At 48.3% G+C, this 27250-nt stretch overlaps 2 protein-coding genes across 3 annotated transcripts in view; one reads left to right on the top strand and one right to left on the bottom strand.

Moving 5' to 3' along the window:
• ACTR1A (actin related protein 1A) overlaps window positions 1-13217 on the top strand; it is a 14812-nt gene extending 1595 nt beyond the window's left edge. Inside the window, exons 2-11 of the mRNA XM_074545145.1 lie at window positions 4174-4238; window positions 5069-5144; window positions 5844-5969; window positions 6755-6879; window positions 7182-7398; window positions 8300-8392; window positions 9132-9306; window positions 10173-10234; window positions 10607-10647; window positions 11019-13217. Of these exons, the coding sequence (XP_074401246.1) occupies window positions 4174-4238; window positions 5069-5144; window positions 5844-5969; window positions 6755-6879; window positions 7182-7398; window positions 8300-8392; window positions 9132-9306; window positions 10173-10234; window positions 10607-10647; window positions 11019-11121 (1083 nt within the window). The 3' untranslated portion in view covers window positions 11122-13217. The remainder of the gene's footprint in view (window positions 1-4173; window positions 4239-5068; window positions 5145-5843; window positions 5970-6754; window positions 6880-7181; window positions 7399-8299; window positions 8393-9131; window positions 9307-10172; window positions 10235-10606; window positions 10648-11018) is intronic.
• On the bottom strand, window positions 11233-27250 carry MFSD13A (major facilitator superfamily domain containing 13A). Of its 2 annotated transcripts, XM_005481141.4 has the most exons (10): window positions 27123-27250; window positions 25883-25953; window positions 21263-21531; window positions 20714-20793; window positions 19462-19911; window positions 18585-18702; window positions 17530-17626; window positions 16613-16784; window positions 15872-16065; window positions 11233-15664 (listed from the first exon to the last, which is right to left on the bottom strand). In XM_005481141.4, the coding sequence occupies exons 3-10, from the start codon at window positions 21425-21427 to the stop codon at window positions 15411-15413; spliced, it is 1530 nt and encodes a 509-aa protein (XP_005481198.2). In that variant the 5' UTR covers window positions 21428-21531; window positions 25883-25953; window positions 27123-27250; the 3' UTR covers window positions 11233-15410. The 2 variants fall into 2 exon arrangements, with proteins under 2 accessions (XP_005481198.2, XP_005481200.2); XM_005481143.4 differs by lacking the exon at window positions 25883-25953 and having other exon boundaries at window positions 27123-27229.

The following is a 27250-nucleotide window of genomic DNA, read 5'->3' as shown; positions in this document are numbered from 1 at the left end:
TGTATCTTCTTTATTGAAGATGTTAAAAAATGCATTAGGTTGATTGTCTTAAGGAATGCCTGTATCAGCACTGATCCTGCTGCGTTGTTGAGTGATTAGCTAAACAATGAATTTATCTCTAGGTGTTCTGGCACTGTGAGGATCACTTTGTTGAGCTACTAATGTAGCAGCCTATATTTAATTTCAGCTTGTCCTTTTGTTATATAGTGCAGTGATTGCTGCCTCTGCCTCAGACCTGAAGGAGGGCTCATGTGCCAGCAGCTGATTCTGTGTCTTTTTTCATTTTATCAGCTGGTCTTATAAAAGCGGATTCTTGTTCTTGCCTCTCCGATAAATGAGCTTCCCCCCTTCCCCTCCCTGGACAAGAAGCAGAATGGAGCAGTTGTTGTAGCATCTGCCTGGAAGGCTGGCAGGCTGTGGGCCAAGGAGGCTCGTGGTGACACTGCAGTTTTCACTCTTTGGAGTTCAGGCAGGATGGGAAGTGGAGCTGCACAGAGCAGGTACCACTCTTCCCACTGCTGTTCCATTACTGCTTTTCGGCAGAGAGCTGCAGCACCTTTTGAAGGCTGAATGTTATCCTGTCTCACATGCCTGTGTGTGGGAAGGGCGAAGTGAGATACTGAGCTGGTGAGAGCCAGACCCCTCCAGTCCCAGCCCTGCTCTAGAATCTCAGTGTGTTCCAAAAGGACATGAAGTTCTGTAGCTAAAAAATTAGCAGAGAGGTTTTTTTTTCCTCTTACAGCACATTGCTCTTAGCTGTATGTTTTCAGCAGGGAGAGCTTTGTAATGTACAGTGGGAGGTTGGAGCTGTACCTCAGCACAACTTTATACTCTCCATTGTCTAAAAATTAAGAGTTGTATTCCCATCTGCAGTCCAGCAAGCTCTCTCTGAATGGTCTGGGAGCCATGCTGAACATAATGCACATGTCAGTAGTCCAGCTGTGGCCTAATTCAGTGCAAATTTCTTGACCTCCATGGAACATGGAATTATCTCTTGTTTGCCTTGTAGTCTAAGTGTGGCATTTTAGGCAGCTGAGCTGTCAGGAAGGGCTGTTGTGTCTTTGGTTTGTTCTTGATCTTATAAATTCTGTATCAAATAAAACAGTTTCACAACAATATGAAATGTGCACTCTCCATAGAAAGTGCTACATGGAAGATTGATTGGTGATTTCCATTTAAATTTGAGTCCTAAATGCACCAAGGTGAATGAATCCATAACCAATTGGCCACAGAACTAGTACATGAGGTATGATCAGGGATGAGGTATGTTCAGTTCCTTCAAGACACTCACAAGAATTTTTAATGAATTTATCTTTCTTGACTTTTACATTTTTCTTGTAATTTTTCTTCTTTTATTCTTTTGCTCTGATTAAAAAAAAAAAAAGGATAAACCGCTGCCAGATAAAATGGAATGAAAACCCAGCCAGGATAGTTACTGGTGGAAGTATATAAATTTTTCAATTTTTTTTAAAGTTTTAATAAATCAGAGTTTGTAACAGAAGATGCATGTGTTTTTGCTTATTTGAAACAAAGATGAAAAAACAGGTCTTTAAACCTTCTGAATCAGAGTTCTTTCAAAATGTAAACATTTTCCTCTCATTGCATAGGAATCTCAAACTGATCTATAATAAACAGATTTACTCAGTGTGCACATATCTTCAAAGAAGTAAAATGTTTTCAAGAAAAATTGAATAGGTCAGAAAGTGCAGTCAGGTCTTTGTAGTGCAGAGATATCAACCAGCTGTTCTTGGTTTGTTCCCAGGCCCTTGGAAGCACAGTTGTGTTGAAGCCCCATCCCACCGGCACATTCAAAGCAGTCCTTTGTCTTTGACTCCAAGCTGGAGTTCTGAACTCCCAACACATTTGGTTAACTTTGAACTTCAGTATGTAAATCTTAAAATACATAACTTGCTGGGAATCTCACCAGGACACACTGGGCAATTTTTTGGCCTGACATAAGGAAGTTTTAATCTCTAAGTTAAAATAGGAGCATCATTGTTCTCCTGAAACCAGTTCCCTGCAGCAGAATGTGCTAGTAACAAGATCACTCATAATCCTGAACAAAATATTCACTAAGTGCAATATTCTAATTTGGTTACATTATTTTACTGCATTTCATTCAATTATTTTTCTGCAAGACTTGCCACAGGATGGTATTCTTTCCCAGGTAGAGAGTTGTTTATAAGCTGTGATAAGAAAAATCAAAATAGTGGTTTTGGTTTGTTCCTTGTTTCACTTTGAAGGGAATAGCCAGAAGAGAGTCTGTGTCAAGGGAAGTCTTTTTAACACTTCACCTGCCACTTTGTCACACTGACATCAGTTAGTGCAGACCTTGGGATGCACCTGGAGCTGGGTCCCTGTGTGGAAAGGAAGTAGTTAGTCCTGCCCTGTTGGCAGCTTGGCCGTGCTGCTGGAGCCAGCCTGGCTGCAGGTGTTTATCAGGAGACAAGGATTCAAGCAATCTGCCTTTCATGTGCTTTATAAATAGCTGTGTCTGGTTTTCAGAGTATTCCTGACACTCCTCTCCTACAGATGTGTCCTGGCAAATCTGACTCTGGTGCTTTAGAGCAGGAGTGTCCTGGCTCTGGTGGCAGAGTGCACACTCTGTGCAGAGCCTGACATCCCTGCTGAAGCTGCTGCTGGAAGTAGCTTGGCAGCAAACGCTGGACTGTGAACGGGAGAGGCTGGGGCCACCCCACATTCCTTTCTGCTGAGCCTGCTCTGGCTGGTAACCTCTGGCACTGGGAAGGCAGCATTGGAAACCACTGCAGCCAGGGCTTGCTTGTCAGAGCCCTGAGCAACTCATCTGGCCCCAGCCTCAAAGCAAAAGTGGTGATGCTGACCCATGCAGAGGTGATGAGAAGTGGAAAGCTATGGAGGAGCTCTGTTGCTGCTCATTTTAAAATGCAGTGGGGTAGCCAAAATATCTTTTTGGCCTCCAAACCAGAGCATTCCTACTGCAGAGCCCTTGAGAGTGAACAGGCACTTCACAGGTCACAGCTTTCAGTGCAAGTTCACACACACTTTGCTCCCACCATGGGGCTAAGCAGAACTGTTCCTCGTTCTGCAGGAGAGCTCGTGCCCATGGTAGGCTGGGATTACCAGTGAAACGGCTTATCTGAGGAGATCCTATGAAAATCCACTCCTTAGCAAAACTTGGGTGTTCCTGCAAGCTGCTCATTGTTTCAAGATGTCATTCCCTTGTGCAGGGAGAGGAAATGGAGGAGGGGAAGGAGTCAGCACAGATCCAAGTTGATGATGGTGTTCCAGGATGCTTCCGGACAGGGAGTGAGAGCTGTGGGGCCAGATGCCTGGCACTGACTCCCTGCCAGGGCCTTGCTGTGGCTGGTTTTACCCACCCTGTGTTTGCTGCTTTGAATGTTGCAGAAGGCTCTTGGATCTGTGCCTTCCTGACTGCCATCTCTCATCCCTTCTTTGACTCCTCTGAACAAGCTCTGTCCTATCAGCTGTGCCTCCTGCCCCCAGCCTTTCCCCTTGCAGTGTAATTGGAATGTTTGTCCTTTCCCAGTCACAGTCTGGGTTGGTTTCCAGTGTCTTTTCTGACCACACTTGTGCCTCCTTAGCATTAGCTAGTTCATCCACCATCTGATCATCTTTTCCCTACTTCTTCTCCAGTCTGTTTCTCACAATTCTTTGCTACTTCCTTCTCTGACTTTATCTGCCCTCCCTCCATCTTTTCCAAATCTCCTTCTGAGAGGCCTGTAGCCTTCATTCTTCCAGTGCCTCCTGAAGCTGGCAGAGCTCAGTTGTTCTTGCTGGGCTTTCTGCAGTGTTCTTCCTCCCCCAAAGGTTATCTAATATCAATAGACACCTGGGGAGTGTGGATTTAGCTTCCTGCACCTCTCACATAACCCTGGCTAGAAAAATACTCATCCATACAGGGTGTGTGGGTGCGTGCAGAGCAGTACCAGGGTGCATGGGATGGTTGTGCCCTGTGAGATGTCACTGCCAGAGAGGGTGCCAGTCACTCCCTCCAACAGCCAAGCTGGCACTTCCCATCCCTAGCAGCCTGGAGAGCCAGTCCCTTGGGAGCTTTATTCCTAGTAGAAAGGAGAGGATCTGGCAGTCTTGATGTACTTTGCTGCTCCTCTAAAACTTGTGAAGGTGATGGAATGAGTGATAAGCTCACGTGTTTGTCTCTTGCTTCCACAGGGCTCGGGTGTGATTAAAGCAGGTTTTGCGGGCGATCAAATACCAAAATACTGCTTTCCTAACTAGTAAGTATTCTGCTGGTCTTGGCAGCTTCTTAGTACTGTGTACCAATTCTTTGGTATGTAGAGGGGAAAAATTGCCCAGTTTTATGAATGGAAAAACGAGTTATTCTTTTCTGCCTGCTGCAGAGAAGCATCAGGGAGATGAGAGCTCCACTGTTAAATATTTTGAGATTTTTGGGGACATACACACATATCATAGAAGATGATATCACTTTGTCAGGCTCAACACACAACCAAAGCTGTAGGATCCTTTAATCTTCACACATGAAGAAAAGGACCTGGAAAAAGTAAAATTTGGCATAAGAAGTGTGAAGACCTCTGTGTTTTTTCGGTGTGTGGTATGATGTCTTGATTCCTGCCATACTTTTTTGTGAGTTTTCTCAGAGTTTTGCCAGGATGAAGACTGCTGGAACAGGAACTCTGAATAGTCACTGGCCTTTATTTTCAGTGTGGTGGGCTTTTAGTGGGTAGTTTTGTGTTCTGAGCAATATGTTCTGTATGGGATGGTGGGTCATGGGACACAAATGTCTAATCTGAGAAGTCTGCCTGAGGTCTGGCAGCACATGTGGATCCAACACCTCAGACAATTGCTCAGTCTAGCCATGTTCATCCCTGGCACTGTTGAAACAGGTGAGTCCTGAATAATCAGTGAAAATATGGCCAGACTCAGCTGGTTTATGTCCAGCCAGTTCAGAACTGTTTGCACCTGGTAGCACCCCCAAACTCACCCACTGTGAAAGTTCTGGTTAGGACAGAGAGAAGCACAAAGTATGCAATCCTTGGGTGCATATGAGCTCTTTGTAGAAGCATTTACTCTGTTGTCTCTGTTCTAGTGTGGGCAGACCAAAGCACGTTCGTGTCATGGCTGGTGCTTTAGAAGGGGACATTTTCATTGGTCCAAAGGCAGAGGTAAGAGCACCTGTACACTGCACTTGTCCATGTATCTCAGTGTGCTGCTGTAAGGGGGGATGTGGCAGCTGGGCTGTGGTTCTTTGGTATTGTGTAGGTCCAAAGAGTAGAACAGATTGTCACTTGCATGTGTGTCCAAGGTGGAATGTGAAGCTTAATGTCAGCCAATCTGCTGACACAGGCCTTTGATATCTCTCTTTTTCTTTTTAGGCTACTTTTAGCTCTATATGGTTACATACTTTAGACTGGGAACTTTAGAAATGGACCCTACTCAATTTCTGTGTATCTCCCTGTTGTGGGCAGGAAGCTTCTCTCCACAGTCCTGCTTCTGTCAGCATGTAGTAAACTGCATTCCCCAGTAACATCCTATTATGGTTTTTTTTATGTCATGGCTGATCTGGTAGTACAAAGATAACATATGATAGGTGTCTGTATGTGTTGACTTTAAAAGTGTTTTGATGGAATATGCTCTGCAAATGTCAGATGTAGACATTCCTACTTGTATGAAAAGGCCTTGTCCAGGCTTGGCTTCTCTGGGAGAGACGTTTGTGATGAATGTTCAGGTTTTGCCCTGTATGCTATAGATAAGTTATCTTTTAGTGGAATCAAAGCTGTAGGTGAGTCTGACAGTAAGTCACAGTGCTCAGAAGGGGGATTGTTGGAAGCTCTGATGCTCTCTTGTTCTTCCTGTTTGCTCAGGAGCACAGAGGTCTTCTTGCGATCCGATACCCGATGGAGCATGGCATAGTGAAGGACTGGAATGACATGGAGCGCATCTGGCAGTATGTGTATTCTAAAGACCAGCTCCAGACTTTCTCAGAAGAGGTGAGAGACCACGTTATGGAAAGGCACAGGGTCATTCAGTGTGTGTAACACCAGGAGCCTTGGAACTTGGAAAGATTTGGGACTTTTCCTTTGGCCTTCTTTCTGAATGTGTGTCTGTTGCTAAATTAGGTTCTTTCACCTCTCAGGAGGTACTGCACAAGAAGTGTCCAAGCAGAATTCTTCTCCAGACATGATGGTCTGGCCTAACTGAAAATCTGCCTTTCACATTTGCTTCACACACTCTCTCTAATGATTCTACTCTTGGCCAAGTGTTTCTGACCTTTCCTGTTCTGCCTGCACATCAGGCATATCCACTCAGCAGTGACATGAGTTGAAGTGAGGAAGGAGAAAGCCACAGTCCTGTGGTCGGGAAGGATCAGACCAAAAAATTATTAAATCTCCGAGAGCAATCTAAGTTGTGGAGTAGGAAATTTCTGTCTGCCTGTGCTGAAAGACCATATGCCTTCACCCTTTCTTAGGGTGTGTATTTTGGCTTATCTGGCTGATTTTTCTCACTGAGAAAAATCATCCTACTTCTCCTTCATGGGTCAGAGTTACTCACAGAGTACATTTCCTAACACTTCTTCATAACTAAACCAGAACCCTGCTAGTCTTCCAACTTAATAGAGATTATTCAATCTAATACAGCTCAGCTGAAATTACTCCTTTGTACCTGCCCTCTTGCACCAGTGGTTCCTAAAATGAATAAATAAGCAGAAACATTTAGGAACAGACCCTTACTGCCTCCTGGTTACTGCAGCACAGCTCCTTCTTCTCTTTCCCAGCATCCTGTGCTGCTGACAGAAGCACCCCTAAACCCACGCAAGAACAGAGAGCGTGCTGCTGAGGTGTTTTTTGAGACCTTCAATGTGCCAGCACTGTTCATCTCCATGCAAGCTGTGCTTAGCCTGTAAGTGTCTTTCGTCTTTGATTTGTGTTTGTGGAATGTTGCCATGAAATCCATTCTACAGAAATATCATAGAAGACCTGACTGATGTCTTCCCCCATTTTTCATGCAAGAACTGAAACTCAATTTATGTAATAAAGAGTTTACAGGAAATTTGCTGAACTGCCAACAGAGCTTGCATTTTGAGGGGTTTTTAGGCCCTGTTTTATGTGAAATCTTTGCTTCCTGAGTTGAGCGTGGATGTGCTGCTTGCCTGGGTTCACTTTGAGTTGCTTGTTCTGACTTGAGCCTTTGTCCCTTGGTAGCTACGCGACCGGCAGGACCACGGGAGTGGTGCTGGACTCTGGGGACGGCGTCACCCACGCGGTTCCCATCTATGAAGGCTTTGCCATGCCTCACTCCATCATGCGCATCGACATCGCCGGCCGGGACGTCTCCCGCTTCCTGCGCCTCTATCTCCGCAAGGAAGGCTATGACTTCCACACAACCTCTGAGTTTGAGATTGTCAAGACCATCAAGGAGGTGATGCCCTGCCTTGTTTCTGTGTTTGTCCAAGAGGGGATTTCTTCCCAAGGGAAGTTGTGACTTGTGAAATCTGGTGGGAAGTTTCAGCCTACCTAGCTCTGCACCTAAATCCATTGGTGGAGGGAATCCAGGGCCACTAAGATGATTAAAGGACTCTTACGTGTGGAAAGGCAGGGGGAGCTTGGACTGTTGAGCCACCAAAAATGTTTGGGGAGAGTCTTGTTGATGTATATAAATGTCTGAAGGGAGGGTGCAGAGAAAACAGAGCCAGACTCATTTCAGTGATGTCCAGTGACAGGACAAGATACACGAACTGAAGCACAGGAGGTTCTGTCTGAACATTAACTTTCTTTAGCGTGAGGGTGACCAAGTGCTAGCACAGTTTGTCTACAGGGTTGTGGAGTCTCTATCCTTGGCAATATCACCTGGATGTGGTCCTGGACAGCCTGCTTTAGGGGACCCTGCATAGACAAGATCATTTGCAAGAGGTCATTTGCAACCTCAGCTGTCCCATATTGTGAGAGAGTTATAGTCAAAATCACATTAATCCCTGTTGAGAGGCTGTTAACACAGGTGGAGGTGAAGATGGGCTGGTGGTTCAGAATTAGTTTTGCATTTACCTGTGCTGCAGTTTTTCAGGGTCCAATGATGGCTTTCAGTAGTATTTATTTCCTTCATGGAGTAAAATCCATGGCAGGTAGGGATCACAGGTGGGATATTGCAATGTAGTTTGCCTGTTGTGAACCTTAAAGTTCTTTTCTCCAGCACATAATACTGTTGAAATCAGTCTCCCCGAAGGGATACGTGGATTTTGATTATTAGTGATAAAAACATTTTATTAGAGGCATTTGGATTTACCCATCTCATCTCTCTCTCCTTGACTCTGTTTCCTCTTCAGCGTGCCTGCTACCTGTCAATAAACCCCCAGAAGGATGAGACTCTGGAGACTGAGAAGGCTCAGTACTACCTGCCAGATGGAAGCACTATTGAGGTTTGTAAAGACTACTCTTAGAGAATTCCTCATGTGAGGCACAGGGTTTCCAGAAAAGCTCCTCAGTGATGGGAAATTTCATGCAGTGTTAGGTGGGAGGGGATAATTTTAAAAGACCATAACTCATCCTAGGCTGTTGACTGGGCACTAGAATTTTTAAGGAAAGAAAACTTTACTAGAAACCTCACAACTTCTGCTAGAAGTCCTGGGTAAGGATGCAGTGTAACAATGGGGACTCAGCTGTTTGAGAGCAGGCTCTGATCTAACAAACTTTATGCAGATCAGGCATGGAGTGTGAGTAGGTGTCAGCTCACTAAATCCATCAGTGGTTTTATATACAGTGCCTTTTTGTTCTACCTAGAATTGTCTTCTGTGCATTAACAGTTGACTTGAAGAGTTAGGAATACTCCTTAGAAGACTCAGCCCAGTATAGAATGGTTGAAAGAGAGGAAATACAGGTTTTACCTCCACTACCAGGGCTGGATTTGCTCCCTTTATGCCAGACCTGCCGTATGGGGCTGAACAAGTTTCTTCATCTCTTTCATCTGCAAATTGGAAATGGTGCCCTTTGTAGGGGTTGTAGTCCAGACTGGCATTCACTTAGTATCTAGTGATGCAAAAAGAATGTTCAGGAAGTTTCATTACTCTGAAGCTTCACCTAAGAAAGGCAGGCCCATCTGTAGGTAGTGAAGAAAGCCACACTGTTTTCTTCCCTGTGTCCTAACTTGTGCTCTTGCAGATTGGCCCTGCCCGTTTCCGAGCCCCAGAGCTCCTGTTCCGGCCGGACCTGATAGGGGAGGAATGTGAAGGACTTCACGAAGTGCTCGTTTTTGCCATTCAGAAGTCAGACATGGATCTGAGGCGAACGCTGTTCTCCAACATTGTGCTGTCTGGAGGCTCCACACTTTTCAAAGGTTCCTGCTTCTCCTCTTTCAGTGTGCTGTGACATACCTGATCTCTTGCTTCTTTCTCATGTGAAACTGGGAAGATAACCCAGATCACCCAGTTTGTCCTCTGGGGTAAGGGCTGTGTAAATTCTGCTCTATCAGGGCATTTACTTCCTAATTTTCTGAGTCCTAGTCATACCCTGCTGGGTATGCAGGACCCCTGCCCTCGTACATCACTGTCTGGGCTTTGAACTCTTTTCCTGTTTTCTTCCAATCAATGCCTGTAGAAGGACTGAATAGCTGTGTTTATTCCTGCTGCTGTAGCTCATGATATCTGAGACTAGATACCAAAAAGGACTCTTCCATCTTCTAAGGTTTCTTTAGGTCTCTGATACGTGAGAGTTCAATGGTCCTAGTCCTACAGGACTACACCATGAGTGTCAGCTCTGTGTGTGCAGAAAGGTTTCAACCCATCTCCTCAGGGCTCAGTTGGTACTTGCTGACCTAAAGATACCCTCTGCCAGAACCCATCAGTCTGTTATCCACTGGTTGACATTTCCAAATAGATCGCCTTCCCATTCAACCCCCTGTACAAATGGGCTTGGACACAGGAGGAATGCCTAGGGAAGGAGGAGGTCCTAGCTAAAAACCTGGTTTGCTTGACTCAGGTTGCTGCTGAGGAGTAGAGCCCATTGTGCCAGTGTTTGAGCTCTCAGTGAGACAAAGTCCTGTTATGTCATTGTCTGTGTTCTGTGCCTCCCCAGGCTGGACTCTCTGTAAGATGTGGAATGAGGTATTTACATAAGACTGCATAGGCCATGTCCACGTTGTTAGTGGATGGAACTTGGGATTTTGCTGAGGTGCTCACATTGCACGTTTTCTGTCTTGTGTAGGCTTTGGTGACAGGCTGTTGAGCGAAGTGAAGAAACTGGCTCCGAAGGACGTCAAAATAAGGGTAAGAGCCATCTCTTTTGTGTTTGTCACTTACCACGTGTGTTGGTCTGTGACCTCGAAAGAACCTCACTCACACTGCAGCTGCCATTTACTTCAAATCAGAAATGCCTTTCCTGAGACACTCACATGCCCAACAGCATTTGCTGTTGTGATGAAAATCAGTTTGGTTTCATCACTGAGAAGGTGGCTCCTCTGACATGACCCCTGTCCAGGATTCTGGACCAGAGTGGTTGTTTTGGAGGCACTGCCAGGTGTCTTTCTGTTGGGAGAGATCACATCTGTGTCAGGTGCTAGCTGGAATGAAGTGTGGACAGTGTGTGAGGATGAGCAGACTGGAGCTTGGGAAGGTACAGACTGATTCTCTTTCTTCCAGATATCGGCTCCTCAGGAGAGATTGTATTCCACGTGGATTGGGTATGTATGTGCTGCACAGCAACACATTTTGCTGTGGGATTGGGCTGGGGAGGCACAGCCCAGTAGCTCTCATGTTGTTATCCCAGCTGGTGCTGTGTGTCAGGGTGGTTGTGTTACTCAGCTGGGCAATGCTTGGTGTGTTCTTGAAGCAGCAGTGGGAGGGGGCAGGTGGTGCCAGGCTCTGTAGTACTGGCACATTTGAAGATTCTGGGAGAGGGACTGGCAGTCCAGAGAATGTATCTGTCGTGTGTAACTGAGCACCTTACTGTCATGGGGAAGTGTCACAAAAGAAACAGCCCAACTCTGCAGAGATACTATGAGAGTGCCCCCAGCATTTTCCTTTAACCCGTAACATGCCTGTCTCTCTGTAGTGGCTCTATCCTGGCCTCTCTGGACACCTTTAAGAAAATGTGGGTTTCGAAAAAGGAATATGAAGAAGATGGAGCTCGTGCCATCCACCGAAAAACCTTCTAGCCCTGGGACCTGTCCTCAGTCTCCTCCGAAGACTCACTTAAACTCGCTTTTTTGAGTCCGAGTGTCTGAGAGCTGCCTGTGTGTGTGTGTGTGCGCCAGCATGCCCCGATGTCACTGAGCAAAGACGACAGCAGCAGGAGGGTTGTATTAGTACTACTAACTTCTTTTTTGTTTTGTTTTTTTTTTTTTTAATGGAAAGGAGAAAATACCAATCTACATTTCTCCAAAATGGCCCATTCCTTTTTCATTTCAGTCCCTTATTTTCTGTATCACAGTCACATCTGTCATTGTAAAACAAATAAGCAAAAACAAAGGGAACAGCTTATAGAAACTGCCTGGCAAGCCAGAAGGGAGCCAACCACTGCAGACTGCTCGTGCAGGCTTTAGTCAGCCTGACTGCAATGCCTGGATTGTCTGGAAACACATAGCTGAGGCCCCATAGCTACTTCCTTCTTCAGCGGTGTCTTCACCATCAGTAAGTTTTTGAAGTTGTTTTTAATATATTTTTTATTAAGAGAAAGCACATTCTCAGCAGTTAAGTCCATTTGCCCCCACTGTTTTGGTGTGTGTGTGTGTATATGAATGTGTAACTTCTTAGCCTGATGTGGGGTCTGCACCACAGCTGGAGAAGTTGGCGATAGGACTTAGTTTGTATTGCATGGAGTAGAACAAAGCAAATCTAATCAGCTATCATTGTACTAGACGGTTATTCTCTCGTACCTTGTTTTAAATACCTTTTCTCCTCTGGAAGCAAGTACCCCGGAATGGGCGTGAAGGCACTTGTGTGTTCCCCCTCAACCTGCCAAGATTTACAGTGCTGACTTCTCGTGTTCTTTGTAAGAGTCGAGGCTGTTTCCCTCCTTCCTGCCATGTCAGGGCAAAGGGAGCATGTATTCACAGCCAGGCATAACTCTTGTGTACTTTATCCATTCTGGGGCAAAATAATAATTGGGAAGGTGCATTGTAATGTAAGAATTGTTTTATTTATTGAAATGTCTGAGGATCTCTCAAATACTGACCACAGCACCTGGGAATTATGCTTTGGGTCTTCTTTAAGCACCTGTTGCCCAGCTGCCCGCTGCTCGATGTTCGCACTGCGCACAGCACCCACGCTTAGCAGAAAGGCCAGCCCTGCACCACCCCTGTTCCTGCTCCATGGGGACGCGCTGGTCACTGGGAATGCACCAGGGGAGAGGACAGCGCTGGGAGGCCGGGGTGGGTGGCACGTGTGTGAGCAGGAAGTGGTCCTGCTGGCTGTGTTCTGCTGCACTGCAGTGCCTTTCTGCTCACCTGCTGGCTGCTTTGCTTGTACTGCTCTAACAGCCCTGGGCAGCCTGCAGACCTGCTTGTGTTGGGGCATGCCACTGTTCCGGTTTTACTTGTGCATTATTCGGTGCTCTCTTTTTTTCCCAGTAGTTTTCCACAGAACATGGCAGTAGCAATGGAGCTGGACTTGGTGGCAGTTCCTCCCTGTTTCTCTCTTTTCTGTTCTTTGCCACACATCACCTTTGGGTCACTCTCAGGTGCAGAGATGGGGTAAGAGCTGGAGGATTGCCACAGAGGTGAGGGCAAGGCCAGTGCACTGCCCCAGCTGAGACAAACGTTAAGCAGCAGCCAGTTGCCACTGCAGGAACCACGTTCTTGGGGCTGACCCCCGGGTTTGGAGAGGCTGTAGGCAGGTGCGTAGGGTGGTCTCTCCCAGCTGAGGTTAGACTGCTTGTTCCCCTCACCCCATCGGAGCAGACTGTTTTTTAAGCAAGAACCTGTCAGAAAAGAGCCATCAATGCTCAGCCTTCTGCTGGGAAACTGGTTGTGTTCTTGCTGATTTGCTGCAGCACACAGAGGGGAATTCCAGCAAATTCCTCTCCGTTCCATTACTGTGTGCCCCAGGCAGTGCTCTCCATCCCCCCAGCCCCTCCGCTGGCCTTGCAGCAGCAGTGCTCCATTTTGTAACCTGCAGTGACTGGGCAGGACGGTGCTGTCTCCAATCTAGCATTTGTTTGGTCTGCCTGACTGTTCCCTCGCACACTGTCCAAACCATGTTGCCTGGTGGTGCCCAGCATACTTAAATAAAGTCATTCATATACAACACTCAAGCCTCCTGGCCTCCCACATTTGCAATTTTTAGGAGGTAACTTGTGTTATCTTGCCTGTACAGAATTGTTGCTGGCCAGACTGCAAGGAGACACCATCTTTGGTTCAGGATTGCATTCCTGGTCTGGCTTTTGTGGGAGGAGATTCCTGGGCTGCAGCCATGGTGTCTGCATCTATTCTCCTTTACATGTGTAATCCCTGAATCTTCTGTCACTGCAGACAGGTGAAAGGGTGGAAGAGGGCACCCTGGGCTGAGAAAGGGTGATGCCACTGCTGTTGTGAGAAGAGCTGGTGCCAGCCCAGGTGTCTGCAGAGACAGCAGTGAGTAGTTCTCACTGGGAAGGTGGCACAGTGCCCAGTGCTATGACTGTCCCATTTTGTCCCCAGCACCCACTGGTGTAGGAACAGGACAGGCCTAACTCTGGGCTCTTCCAAAGCAGCAGGAGTAAGTGATGCCTCCCTTCAAAGGCAGGTGCTCCCCTCTGCCCCCTGCAGAAACAGCCAAGCCTCAGTGCAGTTTTGTGGAGAAGGAGCTGTCCCCTTGTCTCCACCCAGCCACAGCTATATCCCCACAGCACCACATCCACCCAGCCAGGAGAGAGCCACTGGCTAGAAGAAAATCATCAAGCAATTCAGAAAAAGATCATCTTTAATTTATGAAATGGAGAATCATTCTCAAACTTGGTCAGAAGTTGCACAAATTACTTATGATTGAACCAGTAAGAACTACAGCAGCCTCATGGCAGGAATGTCTTGGTCCAAGACAGAAGGCAGCCATGTCCTGAGGCAAGATGGCAGGCTGGTGGGCTGAGACCCCAGAGGGAACCTGGGACTAAACAAAGAACATCCCTCAATGTGCAACAGCTTCAAACACTGCCTGCCAAGCCCACCTTCCTGCAGCAGGCAGGCACAGGCTTTGGCACATCCCTTCTCCCTGCCCCCAAACACATTACAGGGATTGAGGAGTCACTCCCTTGCCTCAGGGACCCCTTTGGTGATTACCTGTTGTCTGCTCTCAGCCAAAACCAGGGAGACCAAAGCACCTGCTGTCCTTGGGTCCCTGGCTCAGCAGCTCTCAGCAGCTCTCTGACCTGCTCTCAGCAGGTGAGATGATCTAACTTGGGCACTGTTTCTAGCACAGAGGAGCTGAGGTGTCTGCCCCTCCCCACAGGGGTAAAATCCCAGTGACTGCCCAGTACTGTGTCAGACAGGCTCCAAAGAGGGATCAAAGGCACAAATGCAAGACCTGGTGTCTCCTTCAGGCTGTGCTCTCCTCCCAGAGGGCAGGGCACCAGGCTGCCTCACCAGGTCACCTGGGATTGCCCTGGGCAGGGAGGCACTTCCAGCAGCTGGATTAGGGGCTGGTTCCCTGACCTCGCCCAGAATGGGAGGGGGCTCATGGTACAGCTGTGAGACAGCACTGAGTAGTAGGGGCTGTGGAGGGCAAATGAGGAATAAACACATGCATGGGATGCCCAGTGAAATGATACAGCTCAAGGCTCTGAACTCAGTTTGAGGCCAGCACCTTTTCCAGGCCAGCAACAACTTCCTCTACAAGGCCACAGAGAAGGGAACCTCAGCATAAAACAGCACACTCAGCAGATCCTGGCTGTGCAGCATATTGTCTTGTGAACAACAAATGCTTAAGAATGGATTTGGTCCAAGAACCACAGAACTGCTAGTGGGAGGGTTCTACCAGTTACTGGGAAAGGCCTTCAAGGTCCTGTCATCCCTGCTCCTGTTTGACAATCATTCCCTTGGTCACTTGGTCCCTCAGGAGCCTCCCACTCCACAAGAGTGAAAGGCTCTAGTGAAGGACTCCCTGTACAGTCTCCTCCTGCTCAGCTGCAGAGGCTGTGGCTCCCTAGAGCCATGCGCAATGCAGAAAAGCACATTGGGGATGTGTATGTTTCCTAGCACCTGCAACCCAGCACCTCTTTGCTGGAATGAGCAGCTCTCTGCTCCCTGGGACAGGCTGGGACAAAATGTTCTTGCTCCTGAGATCAAGTGATCTATCTCAGGCCTCTCACATGCTGGACCTCTCAGCCTTCCCCAGTGATGACCACCTGGAGTGAATAAACATTGGCATCACAGCATTTCACAGCTGAACCATGAACATCAGGCTCTCTCAGCCCACCATCCCCGCCCTCCAGCACCAGCCTGGAACCAGCAGCATCCTGGGGGCTCAGGCACTCTTAGATTGTTTTGACCTCTGGTGCTTGGCCTTGTGTCAGGCTCTGCCGCTGAGCCTTCACCACCTGCAGGCGCTTCCCATGCAGGCTGAACTGTGACCAGCTGAGGAGCTGCAGCAGGGCGCACGCGATGGGCACAAAGACCAGCAGGTAAAAGCAGCCCTGGCGAAGAGTCGGCTCCAGGGCTGCAGCAGACTCCAGCTTCGGCTGGGCACTCACCACGTTGTTCAGGGGGTTGCGCTGGAAGATGTCGTAGCCTGGTGTCAGAGAAGAGTTGGTGAGAATGGGGCTGTGGGGATGGATCTTTGTCCATGCTCTTTGAGTGACCAGCCGTGGAGATGCAGAGACCACGCACAGGTTAGCAACTGAAGAGCCCTCTGCACCCACCCAGGGCACAGCACAAGGTGCCAGACAATGAACTCTGCCCTGTTCTGCTCCACTGCTCTCCCCAGGAGCATCCTTACCTGTGTACTCACAGAGCAGCCAGGTGCCAATCAGAGGGGCAAAGGTCTGGCCCGGTTTGGTGACCAGAGCCACCATCCCAAAGAGCAGGGCTGAGGCTGCCTGCTTCCTACGGTTCAGGACTAGATCCTCGTCCACCAAATCAGTGACCACCAGGTTGAGTAACTTACAGGTCCCTTCTGTGAACACGCGGTTGCTGCAGAACAACAGGCAAAGCACTGAACAGGGCTATCAAATGACAGGAAAAATGTGACAAATCATAAAAAATGGCAAGGGTTGAAAAAGTTTCCCCATACTTGAAATAAGAATTTCAGGTGCCCTAGTTACAGAAGAGGAACACCACTATCAGTAAGACTTTGTACCCTGCAGTGACACCTCAGATCAGTCTTGACCTCCCACACAGACAGGCCTGGGGACAGGACACACTGGGCCTGTGGCTCACAGGCAGCTGCAGCCCACACCGAGGGCTGCAGAGGAGAGAAGCTCTCAGCAGCTGGCAAATGCATATGCAAGCTGCCACCAGTCCTGCTGGTCTGTGACCTCCTGAACATCACTGCCTCCCTCACTCTGCAGCAGGACAGCCTGTGAACTCTGCAGTGAGCTGTCCCATGTACTGTCAGAGCTGGAAACCACATGGCCTATGTACAATCCTGCCCCCTGTTCCCTGAATTCCACTCCTCTTAGAACAGGGACAAAGCATTTTGCTTCCCAGGAAGCAGAGGGCAGGGGAAGTGCTTGCCTACCTGGCAATGAAGATGCAGAGCAGATACACCTGATCAGGTCCTGCCAGGAACATGACAACACTCAGAGCCAGCTTCAGGAAGAAGAGTCCTCGCACCACAGCGTAAACCCCGTAGCGGCGGCAGAGTGACAGGAAGTAGAGGTTGTTGAGATGGGGGGCAATGTAGGAAACACCTGAGCAGAGACAGATGCAGAAACAGCTTGATGGAGTTTCACCTTCCACCATGCCCCCAGACATGATACCAAGAGAGACAGAATGGTTGGCTATTGCCAGCAGGACAATACAGAGCAGCTTCTCTGCATATACACAATATACATATACAGAAAGCTGCGGCAGATTTATTCCACAGCTCTGTGGCACAGCACACACTTTCCTACAGAGGGAGACCTTCTTCCATCAACCTCATGGACAGAAAGGAAAAAAGACTCGTGCAGTGTCATGCAGAGGCGGCAACTCAGCCCTGGAGCAGAAATGAAAGAGGCAGGACTGCCTGACCAGACCTGGCCTGCACAGAAGCCTCCCAGGGTAAGTCTAGGACCAATGCCCACATATCTGTGGCAGCTTGGAAATGGTCTGTATGCTGCAGAAGAGATGAAATTTAGGGCTGTGTTCTCTGCTGCATCCTGGGAACACTGCATTCTGCAGCCTCTAGTGCTCAGAGCAATACCTCTCTGGAGCCTGGTGTCCAGCACACCAGGCTTGTCCTTACTAGAAAAGGCCCTGAGTTACTTCTGTGCCCAGGAAGGACAATTCAGAGGTTCCAGGGAAACGTGTGGGGTGCGTGCATGTCTGAATCTTACAGCCCAGTCCTGCATGTGAGCACACCTCTCCCCAGATGGAGCTTGGGAAGGGCAAACCCAGACTTGGGCCAGGTCCTGTGTAACTTAGCCACTCCCTCCAGTCCCACCTGAAACTCACCAAGCAGGAAGGATCCAGTAGAGACAGAGATCTGGTCTGACAGCAGGTGCTCCAGGAACAGAGGGAAGAAGTTGCTGTTAAAATGGCAGTGAAAAACCTGTGAAGGCAGCATGCAGACGAGCTGGTCAGCAGGAACAGCAGTGAGAAAGAACAGAAAAAGCTAAAGCCCTCTGGGCTCTGTTATCCTAGGAGCCCCATGCCGAAGGATCATGCAGGATAGGCCTGGAGTACTTCAGCAGAGCAAGACCTTGGCTGTGACATTTCCGACACTGCTGGCTGAGATTGCAGAGCTGCAATGCCATCAGCTATGCCCACTTTGTGCCCAAGTCAGCCCCACTGCCCAGCTGTACAGCACAGTGCTGCTAGGGCAGACAGGGCCAGCAGGTGACAGCAGGGACCAGAGGCTGGGAGAGACAGTGGCATGGCAGGAGGGAGGAGGCAGCCGGCAGGAGGACATCGGTAAGGCAGTGAGGCTTGAACACAAAGATGCACACCAGCATCTGCCTGAGGGAAACTGAGGGATCCTCAGGGAGCCATGACTGCAGCACACAAAGCTTGGCAGGCTGCCTGCATTTGGTAGTCATCACTGAAGAGGTTGAAGAACAGAAATGGTAAAAGCCAGCTGAGAGATGGATCCAGCTGGACAGTGAGAACAGTGATGTGAGCCTCAGGAAAACGGAAAGGGAAAGGAGACTGTGCTGACAGCCACACCAGCAAACAGCACTCCTAAACTCATCCCCTCTGTGAGCCAGGCCCTGTGCTTCTGCACCCCATATGGGCTGCACAGAGCTCATCAGCCCCCATAACCCAGCCTACGCTGCAGAGAGAGGAAGGGGCACCCCACAGCTTGTTCAGGAAGTATCCTCAGTCACAAGCAGGGAGAGTGGCTACCAGCTGCTAAATCAGCCAGCATGTGCAGGAGACTCCAAGAGCAAGTGGGTGCTGGGAATATCTCTGCCTCTCCTCAGGAACTTACATACTGCTGAATCATCCATCTCAAAGAGCCAGAGCCAGCACTCATCCTCTGAATCGCAGTGTGTCACTTCTGTGCCTACCTGGATGAGATTCACGCAGACAAACCAGAGGAAGTTGCGATGCCGGGAGAGCTGCTGGAGATACTCTGCCAGGGTGATCCTCTTCTCCTGGGGGACGGAGAGTTTCTCAATGTACAGCCTCAAGGAAAAGGAGGGATAAAAAGCAACCATAAATCCCTCACACCAAGACAGAGTCACCAGCTCTCCCTGTGTAGATGCAGAGCTGTCTCTCCTCAGCCCCCATCCTGACCTTTCATATTCCTGGACTAATCAAAACAGTGGAGTCTATAACTTGATTGCCATTCTACTATACGTTCCTCTTCCAGGTCCCTGCAGTTAGCTCACCTGGCAGATCTCATCAGGATCTGCTGCTACTACAGCACAATGCTGGCAGCTCATAACGAGATGACAAGTGAGGCAGCCCAAGGACTGAGCTGAACAGGGAAAATCAGCTTGGTGTGGCCTACCAACAGCCCAGCCACTATCAGGCAGCTGAAGTGAGTGACAGAGAGAGACATTCACTTGTCCACTTCCATAGGACATGGGCAGCAAGGCGGTCTCATGCTCAAGCATGAATGCTTTCATAAGCTGCTTCTGACATTTTACCATTCACAGGCCTCACTGGGTGCTCCAGACATTAACTCATTTTGTGTTTCAAATACTGGATGGCCATATAGCGGGTTAGGCCTCTGCCTCCAGTTTGGACTAGGGCTGACACAAGACAGTTTTGTTATATTTTCAGAGGAGCCAGTGTGACAGCTGATCCTGAAAACTGTATCAATAGACAAGAACGAGAGATAATTAACAAATTTTGCTTAATTCTCGATCTTCTCACACATTTAGTTTGCTGCAGATCTATGTCAAGCCTTTTTCCCTGCTGAGAATTTGTGACCCTTACTCTTTCAGGGTTGATTCCTGGTCCCATTTTGCTTTCCCATCAGCCTGAAACCGCTGGCGGAGCAGCTGCGTGGACAGGGTGAAACCAACAATGGAGCAGAGGGCCAGCAGGACGCAAAATATGCGAAAGGAAAAGAAGTCCTCCTTGTTCCACACTGCATAGGACATGAAGACAGACAGGGAGCCTATGGCACTGAAGAGGGAGCAGTAGAAGTTGAGGCTAGTCCTGTCTTTTGCTGAAACAGCCAGGTCTGCAAGCAAGGCATTGTGATGGAGGTCAACCATGGTGAGAAAGCTGTCGTACATGCAAAGGCAAAGGAGGAACTGCAAACCAGGATGAGCCCAGGAAACCCAGAAAGAAAGGAAAGAAATGGCAAAGAGCGGGCCATTGTGGCTTAGTGCTCTGAGTCTCTTCAGAACTACTTCAGGGGACGAAATCTCTGCTCCTGCCCTGCAACAGAAGAAAAAAAATATTTTACATACCTGGACAAAACCCAGCATGATCACATATTCTTCCTCTCCAAGGAAGTCATGTAAGTGGCACAGACACAAACACAGCTTTTGTTCAAGTAACAACCACCCACATCAGATACCTTCTCAGCTAATAGTGAAGACACTGAAAATATGGGTTTAAGAAGGCCAAAAAGGGATTTTTTTTTCCCAGAGCATTTGTCTCCCTGACAATGCAGTACTGTCTGCACTTTGTGCAATGTAAATGATTTTCATGACTTTTTACTAGTTGCAGGAAGTCACACCACTATTTTCATTACAATGTTGACATAAATACATGAGACATGCTAATGGCCAACAATACAGAGCTGTCTTGCCTTCCATCCTATAGAGTTTGGGAACAACTGGTCTAAGGTATTCCATGTGGAAATAACTGTCCTTTCCCCCCTCGTGCCTCCCAAACCATGCACAGACGCTCTCTAACACCCCATTAACAGGCTTGCTCATATAGCAGGGGCTTGAGATTTTAGATGCCCATATTTTAGGTTCTGCACTACTCACAATTGTTAAGGGTTAGGGCCACATCCACCCAATAAGTGTGTGTGACTTTCTCTAAAAAGGCAAGTATTGAAACAACATTTATGAGCACTGAACTTCAAAGATGCCATGAAAAGGAGGTATTTAAGAGTTCCATGCCCAGTAAGCCATTCCCACGCCATCATTTTAAAGCTGCCAATTTGACATCATCTTCCCCAGAGACTAAACAACTTCCCAGACTCTTCTGAAAGCAGAACTTCACTTACTGCTGTGTGCTAAGGAATACTCGGTCACTCAGCCAGCCAAACAGAGGATCATTGAGGCTGTTCCAGATCAGAAACACTGTCTAGGAAAGAAAACAGGACAGTGAAACAAACCACAGGACAGTGAAACAAACCACAGGTTTGTTTCTGTTCTGTCACCCAAGCAAGCAGTGCTGAGCTGGCATGGTGAGCTACCAGCAGGAACTGTCCCAGCACACCTTCCCTGCCCCATCACCACTGTATGATGCCCCTGTCTGGGGCAACTGGCAGTAAGGCCAGTGGTTTTCACTGCCTGTGAAACACCCCAACATCCCCAGAGGAAAGGCACTCTTAAGAACAAAGTTTCTGCATTTTCTGTCCCAGCTTGTTCTATTTTTACGTAAGTGGGAAAAACTGAAAAGCCCAAGTTAGTACTTGGAAGGCTCCCTTGCTCCTTCTCCAAAAGGGAACACTGCTGTTACAACTAACAGTTTTCACATTTCTAGCAAGGAGCAGTCTTGGTTTCAGAGTTTCCTACCTAAAGAGTGCAGAAGCCAATGAAAAAAAACTAACCTCTCCTATCCAAAAGGACAGTTTATCAATCTTGTAAACAGAGACGAAGGTGTCCACGTAGTACAGGAGGAACACGTTGTGCAAAATGGAAACAAAGAGCGACAGAGACCCATAGATCACTGCAGTGGGCAAATGGAAAAGACAAGCCAGCAGTCGCAGCCCCATGTTGGTGCAGTCAGTGTTCAGCTCCTTCAATCACCTCCATTTCAGGTGAGATGTCTTCTCCCAACCCCTACTACATCTTTGATGGGGCCAATCCATTGTTGCTCCTGCAGGAGAGAAAAAAATAAATAAAATGAAAACAGATTCATTTTCTTAAATAAAGGTGAATCAAATTAATTGGTAAATCTTTGTATGCAGCAATCAGAATTTGTATTGTTTTGAGGAGCTGCTACAAAGTGGATTGGAGGGGATTTAAGAGACTAGAAGCTGTCTGCTGCGCTAAAGCTGTTTCATTAAGCTGAAGCCAGGCTGTGGGCTCCTGGGGGCATGGCTTCCTCCTCCTGAGCAGCCTGCCCTGTCCTTTACCCTGTAATGTTCTTTGTTATCCAGCAAGCAGACAATTAATCCAGCTCTTTAAAGGCAAGGTCAGAGGAAGAATCAAGCCAGATAGCTGCAAACAACAAAGCAGCCTTCAGAAAACACACCTAGTCACTGGTATTTTTAGGTACTCACGTAAATTTTTATCCAAATAAAAATGACAGGAGCTGTGATGTAACCTCACATGTGCACAATGCTTTCCCCAGGCAGTCACAGCTTATTGCACCTGGGCTGGCTCAGACAGGAGTTATTTATGGTGAGCAGTGCTGCTGCTTCATGGCATGAAGAGACACAACCAAAACACAACTGCAGCAGGCATGCTGCCATCATGCAATAAAAGTAACCAGAAGTGCCTTAGCAGGTTTCCAGCTTGTCTTGGAGTGACCTAAGTCTTAGGACCACAGTCTGAAATAAAGATGCTTTGGCTGGACAGCATTATACACAGAAATAAAACACGTGGACACAGCAGCCTTAGACCAGAACAAGTCGCTGTATGTTCACAAGGGGCTGAGTGTGAGAGGAGGACTCCTCACACCTGCACTGACCGGAGCTTGTGGCTAGGAGCTGGGGCCAGAAATGTTTTCTTGTGCTTTTCAGGCTGAGCCCTCTCTCACATGCCGGTTGCTACAGACCCAAGGCAAAACACAAGGCACTTATGTGAGACATAAGGGTTTCTTAAATCAGTACAATCAGCTTCTCCAGCCCATGCCATCATGCCCTGTTCACAGCACACACATGAAGGGTGACAAAAAGGTTGTTATCTTGGCACTGTCAAAAGCAAAATAGAGGGCTGTGTGCCACTCCTGTTTCAGCCCTCCAGGGTCTGCATTCACCCACCTCAGATACATCATGGGGGTTTTGCAATGTGGGATAAGACTGAACACATAAGAAATAGGAACCTACGCACCACACCATCCTCTTGGGCTTGCAACACCAGCTGCAGCAAGTCCAAGCAGGAAATCAAGCAAAAGAATAAACGTCTGGGTATGAAACCTGATGAAAGGCCAGTTCCATTCAGCATTTCCCTGAAGCCACAAGCCTGACCACTTCTAGGCAAGATTAGAAAAGCAAAAATAACCATCTGCTCCTCCTAGGCCAAGGAATTCCTCATAACTAGTTCAGAAGAAGCAGGAACAGCACTTGTTCCAATCAATTACATCACTAGATTGAAACTGCACCTCGGTTCCACTCCCAGCCAAAGCACTAGACCTCAACTGGATCCAACTGCAAAGCCCTTGTGGAGCTCAGACACCATTCTGCATCCCTGCCAGGCCAAAACCCATGGCCAGAAAAAAGGAAGACACTGCTTGGAAGAGAATTCAGCCAGACAATGAACCTTTATAGACGTAATTAAAGACAGACAAGCCTCAAGGGGAAATTTCATTTTGTATGGTCAAGAATTGGAAAGGAGTCACAATGCGTAAAGACAAAGGTTAAGAAGAAGGGAGAGTTCAGGCAAGAGGTAAGTCCTCTGTCTCTCACCAAAAGTCTTCTGTGGAGGACTGACAGAAGAGCAGAAGACATCAGAATGCTGGGCCCCTTCATGGAATTGTCAGGACATGAGATCTGGGAACACTCACTGTAACTAAGAGGAAGTCAGCTTAAAATATCTCTTTACCTGGCAGGTAGTAAACACCTGACATTCACTACCAAAGGATATTAGAGAGCTGGGCAGCAGCTTCAAAGGATTAGACAAATTCACAGAAAACAGCTGTACACAAACAGCTACTGAAGGGAACAAGGCAGGGAAATCTCCTCTAACCGCCCCAAGGCAGCTGTGCAGGCTGGGGGTGGACAAGTGGAAAGGCCATAAATGGTGCCCACACACATGTGTTCTGCCACCATGGGGCAGGATATGGGGACAGACAGACTAAAAGTGTGACCTACTAGGGGGATTCTTATCCTGGCCTTGCCTTTGCTACCCAAAAGCTGAGTGAAAGCAGAGCTTGCTCAAGACTTGGTCCCAGTGCTGCACTTCATGCTGTCCCCATCCAAAAAGTGCTTCACTGAGCACATGCTGCACAAACCACAGCTGTTGAAATTTCCAGATACACCTCATTTTGTCATATAAATGCTACAGCACTGTTCAAAGAGGCTGAAGTTCCACTTCCTTTCTGCTCCCTCATCACTCCCTCACAGATGTGCAAGCCCTCCAGCCAGCTGATATTTGCCAGTGATGTCACTTTTGCTAGGATAGTCATTAGGTCATTTGATAGATATTTTTTCCCTCCTCATCTGCAAATGTGCACTTAAAAGGAAACAAATCACAGTTGTCTGTAAAAAGCAGATTTCACTTCTACACCCAAAGCACTGTGTTACTGCCACACTGGTATTTTCATAACCTTTTCCTTGGGATGGAGAATTATTCATGGAATATGTCAGAACTTTTCAACATTAGGCTGTAAGAAGGAATGGGAAAGGGAGCTGCAGGAGGGAATAGCCATCATTCATTCACACTGAACCTCTAACACTGTCATAAAGGAACAAGCTCATAAATTAAAAAGCAATGAGTCTTTATTTGAGAAACTTCCTCCTCCGCATTTGACATCTGGCTCCTGCCAGTGACGTCCACAGATCTTATCTTCCTGAGGAGGATGTTGGAATACTGGCTACCAGGAAAGCACTGCTTTTGTTTGAGAGTGCTGGCACACAGCTGTGTCTGGAACACACCACAGCTTGGGGTTCACACATGTGCTCTAAGTTCCTAGCCAGCTCACAGCTGGATGCACAAGTCCCTGTGTCCCGTGGTGATTCGGCAATGCCTTGGCCTTACTACAAGGCTGAGCTCCAGCCTTCCACAGCTGAAGCCACTTGTACTGAGCCAGCAGCAGAGCCATACATGTGAATCTTGGCTCAAGCCAGCCTTTTAAGCAGGGCCAGATGATTTTTATGTGCTCAAGTTGCCACTCAGCAACTTGAAACAGCCATCTGCAGACCTGCCTGCAGTATCAGGATGGCTCTTGTGTTCATTCTCCCCTGTGTAATGCAGGCTGGAATCCCAAATAATACTTCAAGATATGTCTGTGCTTGCTCAAGCTGCCACTACATTGCCTCTGCTGTATATTCTGGGTTTTGAGGGCTTACTATGCCAGCTCTGTACGTCTGCAGCTTCCACACAATAAATCCACCCAGAAGCTGGAAAAACCACCTGAGAGAAAACCCTATTTCTAGACATTTGTCACAGCCAGACAGGACTGGGGTGCTGGGGGTCCGACCCCACTCACAGGGAAGCTGGGCTGGAGCTGCACCCGTGGAAGAGCTGATGCCCTGTGACTGGTGCTGGGCACATCAACTACTCCCAGAGCCTGCAAGTGACAGTCATGACAGTCTCTGTCTGCTCAGGGCTATCTGTCAGTCATGAGCCCATTTTGGGAGCACAGACCAGGTTCTGAACACTCCTTCCCTCACACATATGGTATCCCAGGACACCTCCACAATACATCTCAGAGGGTCCTCATCCCACAAAGGTACCTGAATTCTGGCAGAACTCTGTCAGTAAAACAAGAAATCCCCCCACAGAGCTATGTGAATGAATACAACCAAAAGAGCCTCCACTTAAACAAAAAAATACCTCTCAAAATCCTATTTCTGTCCCAGGAAAGCTCCTTCCTAGATACAATTCACAACATTTAGGCTCCTCTGACAAAACATTGATATTGTGCACCCTTTTGATGCACCCTTAGAGATGAATGTAACTCCAAGACTCCCAGTTTCTCCACTCCATACTTCTCCTGAAAGCCTCCTAGCACCCTCAGATAATCCCTTAGTAACAAGGACTCTCGAGGGAACATTAAGCACAGTCCTGTGTGAAACGTGAACAAACATCCCAAAGCAGGCTCCCAGCAGCTTTGTATCTGCCGTGTGAAGAAATGAAAACTTTGAAACCACCTGGACCAGGCATGGAAACGTGACTGAAAGAGGTTATGAGGGCATTTCCCAGTACTGTTTACCAATTCAACAATTGATGACTGTGCATCATGAGGTTAAGTCATACCCTCCTTATTACAAGCAATCATGTGCTTCCATCACCCCTGCTGAGTTCATACACGCAAACACAACTGTGGCACAGACAATTAATACCTTGAACCAGCTGGTAGCTTCCATGGAGCTGTGCTCCAGCTGAGCAATCTTGTTCAATCAGATCTCATTACCTAATAAGAACACAAGGTTTGTCAATATAGAGATAACTGGGCAGATCTCATAGCCTTGGAACTTGGCAAGGCTTTTACCTTAACAACATGCAACATCCCATATCTAAAGAATTCATTGTCTTACAGTGTAAAGGAAGTGTGTTAGATGTATTAAAAAACCTGTTCCTGATCATTTGCTGTCAATATAAGCTCCAATCCTGTAATAGACCTCACAGCACAAAGATGGGAACCAATGCCCAGTAACTCTGGCCTCAAATTAAAAAACTAGAAATAAATTTGAAATCATCATTGAAAACAAAACCCAAGATTTGCTTCAAAGGAGCTATAAGAGGGGATTACTGCAGACATTCTGCCTGTTCTTTGTTAAGACTTAAGAGGAAACTCCAGGTGAATTTCCAACTTTCACCACCCTGCCAAGTGCAGCCACCAGTAGTTTCTGCTACACATCTTCCCGGGAGGAGGGACTCCCTTCACCTGTGCAGCCTCCCAAGGCCACTGCCCCTCCGCAGGGCCCCAGCTGCAGCCACAAGGCACAAGCCACTGAGTGGGTCCCCAACTGCAGCCGCGGGCCTCCTGGGCAGGACAGGAGCACAGGGAGCCAGGCTGGACACGGGGACACCGTGACTCTGGACATGCCCAAGCAGCGCTGCCATCCCTGTGTCCCATTCGCAGGACCCTCCAAGCTGAAGGGAGGCCTGGCAACCTTGGGTAGCCAGACAGAGGCGCTGCCATCCTTCCCTGGTGGGCGCTCCCGCAGGCTCCATGGCAGGGGGCTGAAGGCTGCCAGGTGAAGGGAAGGCGCAGCAGGGACACCAGAGACCCGCGGAACACTCCAGGAGAAGAGGGCGATGCCAGAGCCGCCTCCAGCACTGAGCCCCCTGCCCACGGGCACTGAGACCAGGGAGCGATGGCACCCCCCGGCCCAAAGTGGGATCATCCACCATAACAGAGGGAAGTATCCACCAGGGCTCTACCACTGCAGGGAAAGGGGATGCCCCCCGCCCCTGCAAAGGCGGCCCCTCGGGGGGTAGTGTCTCTGCCACCCTACCCGAAGCACCTTACTGAGCGGACGAAGGCTCCGCCACCCTACCACACTACGGGTACAGAGACAAACCGGGACAAGCGATGAGGCGGGAGAGACGCCCGCGCACCGCCTCGGCGCCTCCTACCTGCGTCCGGTACCGGCGCTCCCCCGCCGCTCCGCCGTCGCGCGGCACGGCCGCACATGCGCACCCCCAGCCCCGCCCCGCGGCCATTTTGCGCCCTGGCAAGTGAAGCCGCCGGCACCTCCCGGCAG

The sequence above is a fragment of the Zonotrichia albicollis genome, chromosome 7, assembly GCF_047830755.1.
Source record: "Zonotrichia albicollis isolate bZonAlb1 chromosome 7, bZonAlb1.hap1, whole genome shotgun sequence".
Lineage (NCBI taxonomy): Eukaryota > Metazoa > Chordata > Aves > Passeriformes > Passerellidae > Zonotrichia > Zonotrichia albicollis.
Note: the sequence above shows the minus strand (reverse complement) of the source record. Positions and strands in the feature narration are given on the sequence as shown.